The sequence below is a fragment of the Astatotilapia calliptera genome, chromosome 16, assembly GCF_964374335.1.
Source record: "Astatotilapia calliptera chromosome 16, fAstCal68.1, whole genome shotgun sequence".
Lineage (NCBI taxonomy): Eukaryota > Metazoa > Chordata > Actinopteri > Cichliformes > Cichlidae > Astatotilapia > Astatotilapia calliptera.
The window spans coordinates 22,274,360-22,286,928 of NC_137437.1; the positions used below are offsets into that span (position 1 = coordinate 22,274,360).

Sequence of the window (12,569 nt, forward strand, 5' to 3'; positions counted from 1 at the left end):
CAATATTTTGGCAAAGCAGTTTAGCAGACTAAGGCTCCTGGGACTACGCCGGGAAAACTGGATGCAAGTGTCTTTTGTAGGCCGAAGCCAATTAATGGTCGGTATAAACGTATGTATTCCCTTAATGCCAGCTTTACTATAAGCAGCACAGTCCATAGAGTTGCAACTACTTAAGCAAGAAAAAGGCCCGTCTCATGTGGAAGTGTAGCTGGTTTCTGAAAGTGGAGGCTGGTGGAGAAGAGGAATATGAGTAAAAATCAAATTCTTTGATGATCTGAAAAAGAGAGATAACCCCACTCCAACCCATCAAATACCTTCTGGGCATGAAACAACATTAATTATGAGATCTAAAGAATTTTAAATTGCGTTTGTATGCAAATAAAAAAAAAGATGAATATAGATGAACTTGAACATCTCAGTTTGTCTACAAGTATATAAAGCTGTTCAGTCTGGTGATTATAACACGCTGTGTTGGTGTTCTTTTAAAAAACTTTAAGTTTACCAAACTTTCAGCAGTGTGTTTATTCAAATCATTTTAGGCCTAAAGAGCAACTGTATTTCATCTTTTAAGTAGTACTGGCCCCGATCCACAGGAAATTGAACCCTGTCAGTATTCCAGCTCCATATTTTTTTAATTATTATTGACCCATTATTGAGTCACAATTCAAAAACAATTTTTGCTGATCTCATATTGAGGCTCGGTGCCTTGGAAAATTTTATTTACATCAACAAGAGACGATTAGTTTATCCCAATCCATTTTTTTCAAATAGTGTACGTATATTGGATGGGAAGGAGTACATGTCTCTAATATTGTCAGGTTTTTACTTATATTTTACATTGATACATGGCCCACAGTAGCATATTTTAATTTCCTGACACAGTGAATAACTGCTGCTATCCTTCTGTCACAAATCATCCCTGACCCTCGTCACCATTTTGCAGAGTTTGTAGCGTGACAGAAAATCATCCTGGAATCTTTCATCTTAAATACATTTGCACCACACGTCGCTCATATTCAGCATCGATATTTGAAAAACATTTTAAAACAAGGTTTTTTTCTCCGTCCCAAGAGCACGGTTTGTCAGTCGAGGTGTAAGCGCAGAGTCCGCTACCGATCAGTGTTGGTTGCTGTGCTCCAGGGTGCCACACGGCTTTTATAAAACACAGGTGGTTTAAGGCTCACTACTCATGTCTGTGCAAATACATAAAATATGCTTCCCAGGCAGGATAGAGGATATTACAACCAGAGCAGAAAGGGTTTGATCTATTCATTCACTCTCTTTGCACACGTGGACAAAATGTCAGTAAACTGGAGATGCAAAGAAACTCTCTCACACAGTTTAAAAAACAAAACTTGACCTTTTATTACGTTGTCGTTGTTGTGTTATGATGCCATCTTTGTCCACATATTTCTTTGTATATTTATATATCAGAGACCTAACATGGCACAAGTTTCTTTTAGTTTTTTTGTTTTTTCCAACCAGTGCTGTTGAGTGTAAACCAGGTAACATGTTTTTTTTTTCTGTATTTACAATAAAACGAAAAATGTACAAGACTCCATGGCATTACACAGGTTCAACATTAAGTACAGATATAATTTGATCCCTCTGTACAAGCTAACATCATTAGTTAACTATTTTTCATTTGATTATTTTTTTATTTTATGTTTTTTTTTGGATTCATTTTTTAAACAGATATGAGTTCATGATCCATTTTGGCTTCGGCACATACATATTCCTCCAGTCTCGACTCTTACCGCGGACCTTCGTTTACATGACTCACACCTTTCACCATGCTATCACAGCTAAGAGTTTCGAAAAGAAAAATTAACCTAACATCTAGACAGAGTAGGACGCATGTCTCCTCACTGTAGTGTCCCAATATCTGCTCTCAACAGACTCACAGCATGATTCCATCTTTCTCATCTAAATAAAAAATAATTAGAAAAAAAAAGACATTCCTTGATTTCCTTCTTTGGCTCACATCCCATCTTTCCATCTGTTATCACTCAGTTGAACTCTCCTCCATACACACACATCCACAAAACAAACATGTATGAAGCCAAGTTCATGAAAAAAAGTAAGTTTGTCATTTCCTGTGTGTTCCTCGCCTCTGCTGCAGGGTAAAGACGCACCCCAGTTACAAACCGAAGTGATGGTGAAACGGTAGCACCTCCAGACCTATACCCAGGAGTCTGGAGAGCCGGGGTACTGCTCTGCCCTGAACGAAGGCGTCCGTGTGGTAGCGTAATAGTCCACGTAGTTACAGGTGGATTTCAGTCCATGAGGCTGAGAGCTGAAGGTGGGAGGGTAAGTGATGACCTCCTCCAAATACGAGTCGTCGTAGCCGTGTGGGTGCTGCAGGTACATTCTGTATGTATCGTAGTTTCTCCTGCTCGGCTCATCTGAATAATACAGAGGCTGCAAGGAACGAGAGGCAAGTATCAAGAGTCGGTTCTGAAAACTTGAGTTTTACAACAGTCGTTACGTTAAAGATTCAAACTTAAACTCAAAAGAAAATAAAGGTAGCAAATTAAGCCTTTGCTGTCCCCTTTCCCCTGCCAGCATGTAAAGTAAATTAAATTAGCTCCACTTTAGCCAATTACATCCCAACGCTTTGTGAAATGTAATGCATAATTATTATTAAAATGTCCAATCATTTCACATGCAACATTTACAGGAGGTCATTTCTCTGCGCACACGTTTTCAAAAATCCTTTAACCTTTACTTAATTAGGCAGTTTTCACTGATGTTTGCAGCCTTGGCCGTGCAGCACTTATTTCAAAGTATTATTCAGATTTCATTCTAAGTTTTAATGATAGTTCTCGTGTAGCTTAATTTCAGTGAACAAACTTTATTTATCTTCATATTGTACTGCTGCTTATACTTTCAGGAACACTTACACCTCACTATAAATATAACCACACTACACGGTAACATTTTGGGAAAATCTTAATTGCAAATCTCCACCTAGATGATTAGAAATCCACCTACAAGCACCTCTAAACATTAGCTTCTCAGCTTTAAAGAGTAAACTGACAATTTAAACAAAAAGTTGAGCACAGTGGATCAGAAGACGCTGCCCGGAGACAAAACTGCAAACTGGTGTTACACTGATTCATGTCCTCAGTAGAGGATCGCAACAATGTCAGCGCAAGACATATGTAGGTACGTGTACTTATCCTTTTCCTTGACTTACTGTAATGTCTATGTAATCTATGTTGTTAAAGAGTTTTTACTTTTATTTGAGGCAAAAAAATATGTATATTTGAGTGTTGAAAATAAAGTAAAGGCTCTGTCCCCATTTGTTTATACACTCACTGACCTTTGGTACTAAGGGATCTAAAGGGTACAAAGAAAATATGCCCCAACACCATTACACCACCAGCAGCTGTCCAATTTTTGTGAGCGTGTGCAAATTACAGCCTCTGTTTCCTGTTCTTAGCTGCGTCGCCTTCCTTCCCCATTCGGATTCATCTTGACCTCACCTACAAGCCCACAAGCCTAAATGCACTGAGTTGTTGCCATGTGATTGGCTGATTAGCCGTTTGTGTTAACAAGGAGTTTTATAGGTGCACCTAATCAAGCGGACAGCGACTGTCAAAACAACAGCTCAGGGGCAGACTTTCTTCTAGAAACCTCAGCAAGAGAGAAAATAAGATTTAATAAAAAAAACTTAACTATGCCTTTAAGCACATAACTCTTGTTCGTCCTGTCAAAACACAAAAAATATCTCAAATCAATCTTCTGTATGGTGGTAACAAAATGAAACGGCATAAACAAACATCTCAGCAGATTCAGGACAAACGCTCGTTAGTGTGGCTGGAGATTTTTCAGACAATAGGCTAATCAATTATCTTCTCGCCTGCACGTCTCTGGCCACTAATGCAACAAAAACAGCTTCAAGGTAAATGTTAGAAATCCAACAAAATGGATGGGATTTATAAATGTCTGAAATGAATAATGACCGTCTTTAGCCAGAAATGTGAAGCAATGAAGGACATAAGAGAACTCTGTCTTTGTGCAGCATCTCCTCCCTCCTGCCTCCTCTCCGTGCCTGTTATCTGAATGGGCACACATGGATGTGTCCAACAGAGACAAGTGCCTGAGACGTACCCAGACCATCCCAATCCCAGCAGTCACATTCAATCTCACTCAAACAATAGCTGATGTGCTGGGTCATTCGCAGCATTGTCATTCATCCGGGGTGGAATACGTGTCAGTCTCTTTGTATTAGTCAAGCGGGTTAGAAGGGTTGGTCGTGCTTATACAGTGCAGCGGAGGGATCTCAGACATGTGCCTTGTGCCAGCTTATATCACCAAACACTACGATAAATATGAATTCTTAAGGCTAGTATCATATTTTTTTATTTTTTAGTTTGATTAATTAATCATTTGTTGTGTACATTGCAATATTATGTACTGTAAACTACGCTATCACACTGAAAAAAACCCCAAACACTACAAAAATAACAGTAGAAATAGTCTGCACAAATAAACAAAGCTAACAGGCAAACAGAGAAATAAACAATCTCTGCATATACACAGCAAAACAACCTCTACCTCTGTACAGCCACATCAGAGCAGGCATACGAGACAAGATGAGAAGGGGAGGCTGTGGAGTGCAACCAGACATTTGTGCAGAATTACTGCATTCACCTGTGTTCTTCGGGGCTCCTCTGTTGTGGGTGATGAGTAGTAATACGGAGACGGCTTTCCAGACCCTGGAAAAAATAAATAAATAAAGTGAGTGTTGCCTTAGATGGATTAGTGGAACTTGATGCCAAAACACTTCATATCAGTGAAAAAAGTCAGCACATCCCTGAAGGGCAAATGTCTGTATTTTGATAGTAGAGGATCAAGAAGTGGCGCGCTACGCTGGAGAGAAATAACACCAAATAATAGACTTGGCCACTGCTGTTCTGTTGTTTATACAGCCCATGGGATGGGTATTTCCACTGGCACTTTATCCAACGGGTGGAATCCAGAAACTCAATTTCCACTTCCCTATGTAATAGATGAATTTTTGAGGCTGCAGGCTCATTTTGTTTACTCTGGCCTCCCCCCTGTTCTCACCAACCAGAGTAGGCTGGTGAGAGCTCTTGTCTGACTGTAGTATGTCTGGGTACCCACTCACTGGCCCTGTCTGCAAGCTGTGACCTGGTGATGCTAACAATGGCACCACTGTGGAGTGTCCACTCCTGGCTGGTTGGTCCACTTTAGTGCTGTGCAGACCAACTGCAGCACAAAAACAGCCCTGAAGCGGTCGGAATTCAACTGACTGTGATGGGGCTGGCAGGGGTTGGTGGAAATGATAAGAGAGGACCGTCTTGGCAACGAGAGGAGACTGGTCACAGAATCCGCTTGGAGCGTTACGAAAGATAAAACAGATAACGCCCCGAATAGCAGCAAGTGTGTAACAGCACGCAGTCTGGTGCAGATGGTGAGTGTGAGCCAAATTAAATTTTTAAGGAGTGTAACCCCGAGTGGCTTTCAGGTGTGTACCTGTATACTGTTTTTTATGAATACTGTTGTCTCCTTGGTAATTAGAAAATTGCATAGTTGACTGTGCTCTCTGATAATCTCTGATGGTGTCTCTATGCTCTCTGATGCCCAGCAGTGCAGGAGACGACGTGGCGCTGGCAGCTGCAAGGAAAAAAAGAAAACACGTTTCGTAACATTAAATTCCAGAGGTTTTCCGGTCTCACAGACAGTGTCTATTTCGACTGGGCACGGAATGGAGTGAACTGAATGTACCAGGGTGGTTGACTGGAGACATCTGAACGTTGCTGGTGGGGAGGGTGGGCTGGGACTTGAACCGGTCTCGCTCAAGTGTGGACACTGGTGTGAGGAAATGGTTTTGATTCCATCCATCCTGTTGGGGTAGTGGGGAGAGGAAAACATTGATCCTCTGGATAAATATGCTGGATGTATCAAAAAGAACTATCTGATTTCAAAAGGATAGATATTTTTTAAAGCACATACGATACTCAAACTCATCCCATACTTTTGCAAGCATGTCAGGCTATTGTTACACTACCTGTCAGCAACCATGTGAAAGCCACAGATCCCTCTCTTCTTTCTACCTGTACATGTTTCAGTCATGACCAGTGAACTGCTTCAGAATTAAAACACTTTAAAATCAGATAATTCTTTTTGATATGCCGTGTATTTTTCACAGACATTAAACCGGACACCAGAAAGGACCAAACTCAATGTCATTACCTTTTTATAGATGGCACGTAGATCTCTGTACTGCCACAGTGTGTTCAGCACCTGAGCAGCTGCTTTAACCACCTTCATAGAGTACCTGGAGAAACAGTCAAAAGCCCAAATGTTTTAGGGTATTCCTGAATGCCTTTAGCCTTCCTTTAAAAACACAATGTAAATATTACAGGACATGATGTTTGAGGAAAGAGTTTGTCCTCAGTGTGTTTTACCCTGGAACATTACTGAATATATAGCAGGCTAGAAATAGCTGCTGTGCCATCATTCCACAGGGACATAAAACCTCAATGCATACAATGCCACCTTCCCTGTGGCTAAAACTTCTCCTTCTCCAAGCATCAAAGTGTTACTTAGGTGTGTGTGTGTTTGTATAAAACTCCAGCTGGTCAGTGCCCAAAACAGCCTTTTATCCCCATCCACGACTCTGGTGGGGGTTTTTCCACCGTGTGCACAAGTTACAGTCGGGTGTGTATCACTGAGAAAAAAAACAACAAACTCTCAGACAAATACGAGCTTCTGTAGCGCACCTGTCTCCTCTGCCCTTGGTTATGTTGACCAGCTTCTCGATGCCGCCCGTGTCAGCGAGAGCCTTTGCATTCTCCATGTTTTTGCTGGTGACCTCGTGCAGGGTGCAACAGATGGCTGCCACGGTCTCGTCTGACAGCAGGGTGGTGTTCCCCCCAGGGAGACGGTTGACCAGGTCCCTCATCGCGTACTTCCCTAAGAGCGAGGAGGGGAGGTGAGACGTGCAGGAAATACACTGTGACACACTTACTGTACATCATGTTTGTAGGCAGATGCTTATGCACGGAGAAGGGAGGGGAGTACCACTCATACAAGTTTGGTTTTCCCCCCCCCTCTATGTTACATAATGTAAAGGTCTTCCACTGTGACCTAAACTACACCGTGGAGCTTCTATAATCGGGCTGATATTCATTTTGCTTAGCCTGCAGTGTTGTACAAAGTTATCCTAAATGACATTGCATCAACGCAAGGACACTGGCGTGTGTACATCCTACTGTAAAACAGCAGCAGCCTGGTGGTAAGAAAACCAAAAGAAAAAGAAAAAAAACCCTGCAGCATAAACTCACAACCACAAAACTGAAGGCACCTTAAATCAGAACCAACCCCCACCCCACCCTTCCTGCTACAGGCATCACCCCTGCTTTGTTGGAACTGTAACTCCTCATTAACTCCACAGAGAGCACATAAAAGCTTGGTTTTTTTCCATTAAATGAGAATGTTTCATGAAAAACAAAAGGCTAGAGGGAGATTAAAAAAAATAATAACCAATAGTTAAAATTGTCACAAAAGGCCCTTGTTCTGTAGTTGCCATTAATTAAAAAAAACAAACTGAACTAACAAAAAACCCCCACTGTTTAACAATTTGTTAAACAATTTGTCGGTTTGCACACTGTATAAATCACAGAGCCAGCTTAGATGGAAAATGTTTAAAATATTAATAAGTAGTGTCGTGTAGAGTCACGTTATTCAGCTAATTTCCTAAAGATCATCTATATAATATCTATGTACCTCCTTAAATAACAGAAAATAATGTGCTTGTAACATCCACACTTTAGGTGGGTGTTTTATTCTGAGTAAGGGCATGTATCCAAGCTAAATGCTTTAACAACATAGCCTCTGCCTAATTGGTACAACATGAGTAGAGGCTGGACTGTTAAATATGCTGAATCCGATAGGAAAAACAATAAGGCGGCTTTATATTTGTGTTTAATATTATTCATCCAGACAGAGTCATTATGGTGTATAGTGTAAAATGTGTGACAGTGTGACTCCTGACCTATGAGCTCCTTGTTCCTGACATCCAATGCCATGTTTCTCAGAGCAGTGGCAACTGAACACACCACCCTGTCGTTATCCATCCGAAGCAGCTCCACCAGGATGGGCAGTCCTTTCTCCTTTCGCACTGCTGCACGGATGTATGCTGCAAACTGTGCACACAGAAAGCAGTGAAACTTGAGAAGGGTCCACACCCTACTCAGGAAGATGTCTGGTTTTAAGATGTGTGTTTTAGCACGTGTGAGTTCCAGAATTAAACTGGTGACAGCTTTGATCGATGCAGACGTGCTGAGCTGTTAAGTGATCAGTGAGTGTATATAAAGTGAATATAGGTACTTTACCTTCCAGTTGCCAGCTGACAGGTTCTGAAGAGACCCGGCGGCTCCCTCCAGAGTTGCAGGATTGGAACTCTCAGCCAACAGAGTCAAGTAAGGCTTAACCACCGAAGGATGCCAAAGCATTTCTGCACCCTTGGGAGACTTGGAGAAGCCAGGGATGGGCCCCACACCGTCCCACTGAATCAGAATATAAGTGTTTATCGGGCTGTGGTATATAATGACATTATTGCAACTTTTCTGTGTGGTCTTCACTCATTTTCCAGTATACCATACATGATAATAGAAATATTTTGCTATTTTAAAGATACAGTCCCACACTCACTGTGTCTTCCTGAAGGCTGTTTTTCTTCTTCTTTTTCTTTCTGCCCCAACAGCTGGAATCCACCTCTTTACTGGGAGATTCTCTGGCCAGTAAGCCATCCACTTCCTGCCCCTCTATCAGTCTGGGTGCTGTCATCTCCAGCTCCAGACGATATGACAGGTTCCTTAGGGTGCAAATACAATTCTCCACAATCTGGCAGGTACAAGAAGAAAGGCAGTGGAACAGGTAGTTATAGTAGATGCTCTTTTAATCACCATGACAAAGGCTACAACTCTGTGCAGCATGCTACAGTATCTGCAGCCAGTGTGTGGGACATGCACCTTCTATTTGCAGTAATACAATGATATCAATTAGATTTGGAACGCAAGGCAGACAAAATTCGTCAACCAGAGCACACAAACTTATTTTCACGCTGTTTGAGTTTTGTAATGGGTTTGCCTTACACAATGACAATGAGCATGAATGACTGACACGGTTAAGGGTCGAGTTCCCAGAGTGGTGATCTTCACATTAGACATGGTCCACTTGACTTTTTATGGCTTTACAATTCACAGATGAATGAGCTTTTGCAATACCCAGTTGTATAAAAAAGGTTAAGGATATATAATGGCCATTCCGGCTCTATATCTTTAATTCTTGAACTCTCATCATAACCCTTATTCATCTATACTGGGCCTTGGTGCGGCCCCTCAATTCCACCTCTGTCTGAAACAAGTCATTCTGCCTCCTCTTGCTTTCATGCCTCCCTCGCTTATAGCCAACTTTTCTCTGACTGTCTTTCCCTCACATACAGTACAGACAGCCAGGACTCTGTCTCCCATTAAGTACATCTGCTCTTTATGACATCAAAGAGATCCAAGACTTGAAAAATAGTGTGAAACAGAACATTTAAAGCATTCTGAAGCCTAAGCTTATGTGGTTCTAACTATGGCCATTAGTAATATGAGCAACCACTGTTGCAGCCCGGTCAATCAGAATGCGAAAATATGAGTTGTGCTTTGGATGACAAAGCACATGAAACAGTTGCTTCTGGCAGCTGAGGGTCATTTAGGCACAAGGAAACAAATGATTCAATCAGGATGAGTAGGATTCTTCCCTCTTATCATGTGGCAGCATGTTCCCCTCTTGGCTAAATGTATTTGTGTGTGTGCATCAGTGGATGGGTGTCTTTGTGCGTACCTTGCTGTCGAAGTCAGAGGTGTTTACACAGGCTTTGATGACATAGAGCAGTGAGTCAATCAGGCCCTCACAAGTGCGCATCTGTTTCCTGGCCTCCTCACCAGCTGAACTCAGGTTCCTTTGAAACACACACACACACACACACACACACACACACACACACACACACACACACACACACACACACACACACACACACACACGCTTTGCTCAACAAACAGATGAGCATATGCAAACACACAAAATGACAGCTGTGCACATGCGTGTGTGTGTCTCCCACTCGAATGTGTGATGTGGGCTTTGCAATCCCCATACACCATCCATAATGTATGAGAGGTGTGCATGTGTGTGGTCTGACTAAAGAAATTACAGTACTTTGCTGAGTAAGTATAGACCCAACGACCACACCTATGCATGTTTGAGTGCAGTGTTACACAAACAATCACCTAAACTAGCTGGCACCAATTAGAAGCTGTGCTCTACACACTGCACTGTTCTCAAAGGAAGAAGCCCCAGGAGAGAGGTTGTGAGTTTTCCAATAGTTTTGACTGTGATATTCAAAGAAATGGTGACGGCTTTAAAACGTCAACAAGACAGAAAAATGTACCCATTTCACTAAATCGTGTTTAATCATTAAACCCATATTTATGAAAAAATGCACATCATCCTGATAATGTTCGCTAAATAAAAAGTGATTTACGAGCATATCTACAAATTTTTTATTTTTAGATTTGAGGCGGGTCACTTTATTATCATATTTTCTTCAAACGCACGCTATGAGCTCATCAGTCATTACATGCAATAGCATCAGATGTCCACAGTGGGGAGCTAGTGCCAAGTGTGATCATCAGGTGGTTTACCTCAGGCAGCCTGTGGTGTTCCTCAGCACCAGAGAGGAGTGAAACTTCAGCTTGTGCTCGTCATCGAAGGTGGAGCTGCTCCATCCAGAGTGAGGGATGATCACAGTGTTAGTCAGAGTTGTTAAGGCGTCCCGGATGATTGTCATCTTGACGGCGTCACACGACGACAGGTTCCACAGCACCCCTGAGGACATAGCCACATGCAAACACAAGCATTGAGAAGCAGGCGTGCAAACCTTCTGTTAAGTCAGCTGAGCTGTCATGTGCACTTAGGTTAACCTAGAGGGGGGCTTTTAGTTCAGTGTGTGCGGACGTGTCCGACAACATGCAAACCGAGAACCTGAGTAAAGATATGACTATACCACGGCTCGAACATCAAGGCATCAGATATTCAAGTCAACTTTCATCTCTGCAGACTATCCTTGCGGCAAAGATTATTTGTTTGAAATGAAAAATATAGTAAGAAGGATGGGGTGGGGATCCATATGGCATCAGCTCAGTCATTTCAATTGAAATATAAATAATGTAGAAGTCTTTAGAAATTATGCCATCATTTCACTCAATTCAAACATACTTTTGGTAACCACTGATAATCACGCACAGTCGTGGCAGCTTCTGATACTGCATCTGTCATGGATTAGCCGGCATGTAACATGTTCTTCTAATTAGGTGACTCTTGCTGCTAGGCTTACACTAAGACACAGCCCGACTGCTGTAGGGCATTGGTAGCCCTGCAGGAGACAAATGTTACACAAGCTGAATTCTACAGTAAACACTCAGGGCTGAATACATGTGTCATGTTCAAAATGCAGCCAAAACAATGCTTCAAGTACAGTGTGCATGTGTGTTAGTGGTTCATGTGTGAGTGCTTAATGCTTCATGTTAATGAATCCATTTGCTGTTGTTGCTCTACCACTTGCTCACCTCAGTCTGTGCATTCAGAACACATCACATGATCAACAGACCAATGAAGCTATTACATGGAACTCCGTAATATACATGGACACACTACTGGGAGAGGTAAAACAAATAATGACAGGTCTTCCTGGCTACTTTTCTCTCAACCTCACTGTTTATCTTCTTTCAGTAAGCTGCCTCTCCGTCCTGCTCTGATTGAAGCAATGGAGACGATAATACTCTGTAATATGGCCCAAGAGCCCGATTGAGGCAGACTGCTGGCAAGAAGCTTTACAGACAGATATATGCCTGCCAAGACGGCAAGGTCTCTGCCACTGCCAGTCATTTAATCAACAATTTCTCTTACCATTATCCTTATTAACACTAAATCAAAGTGCTTTCAAACCCATTAAAGTCCTTTAGTGAACTTTCATTACTTTCCTTTTATTATGCTAAAATAACAGGGAGGCACTGAAAATCATGTGATACGCAACTTATAAAGTTAACATGCAGCACGTGCTTCTTACTGGAGCCTGGCAGCAGTGTGTGTCTGTGTGTGTGTAAGAGTCATTTTGTGCATTTTGTGCTTTGTGTCAGGCGGACTAGTAGACTCTGCTCAACTTGACTCAGTGGGACTCAGTTTAATTCTGCACTAACTGACCTTTGCTCCTTCCACCAGCACATTCAGTTCTGTGTTTACCTTTCTCACGGGACACGCACAGACTGCCTTGTAATAGGACCAATAATGCAGTGATAAGACACTCATGTCCACTGACCAACCTCCCTGCTTCTTCTTCTGACTCCACAATTCACTCTTTCTGCCTCTGGCAAGTTCCTAAACAGCCACTGAATGTCAATTTGTAGGAAGAATGTTCTCAGCTGGATTTTAGACTGATCCTGTGGAGGCAGCATGTCGGGAGAAATCAACAGGAGAATTCACTGAGG

At 42.1% G+C, this 12,569-nt stretch overlaps 1 protein-coding gene across 15 annotated transcripts in view; it reads right to left on the minus strand.

The window, feature by feature from the left end:
- Positions 1-1,340: 1,340 nt before the first annotated feature.
- Positions 1,341-12,569, minus strand: part of LOC113008116 (plakophilin-4) — a 152,669-nt gene continuing 141,440 nt past the window's right edge. For all 15 annotated transcript variants that reach the window (XM_026145289.2, XM_080291116.1, XM_026145287.2 and 12 more), the window contains 11 exons: positions 10,728-10,911; positions 9,868-9,985; positions 8,689-8,880; positions 8,370-8,543; positions 8,030-8,180; positions 6,756-6,948; positions 6,226-6,310; positions 5,758-5,875; positions 5,506-5,646; positions 4,660-4,724; positions 1,341-2,421 (listed from right to left, as the gene is read on the minus strand). In XM_026145289.2, coding sequence (XP_026001074.2) covers positions 2,182-2,421; positions 4,660-4,724; positions 5,506-5,646; positions 5,758-5,875; positions 6,226-6,310; positions 6,756-6,948; positions 8,030-8,180; positions 8,370-8,543; positions 8,689-8,880; positions 9,868-9,985; positions 10,728-10,911 — 1,661 coding nt within the window. In that variant the 3' untranslated portion in view covers positions 1,341-2,181. The remainder of the gene's footprint in view (positions 2,422-4,659; positions 4,725-5,505; positions 5,647-5,757; positions 5,876-6,225; positions 6,311-6,755; positions 6,949-8,029; positions 8,181-8,369; positions 8,544-8,688; positions 8,881-9,867; positions 9,986-10,727; positions 10,912-12,569) is intronic.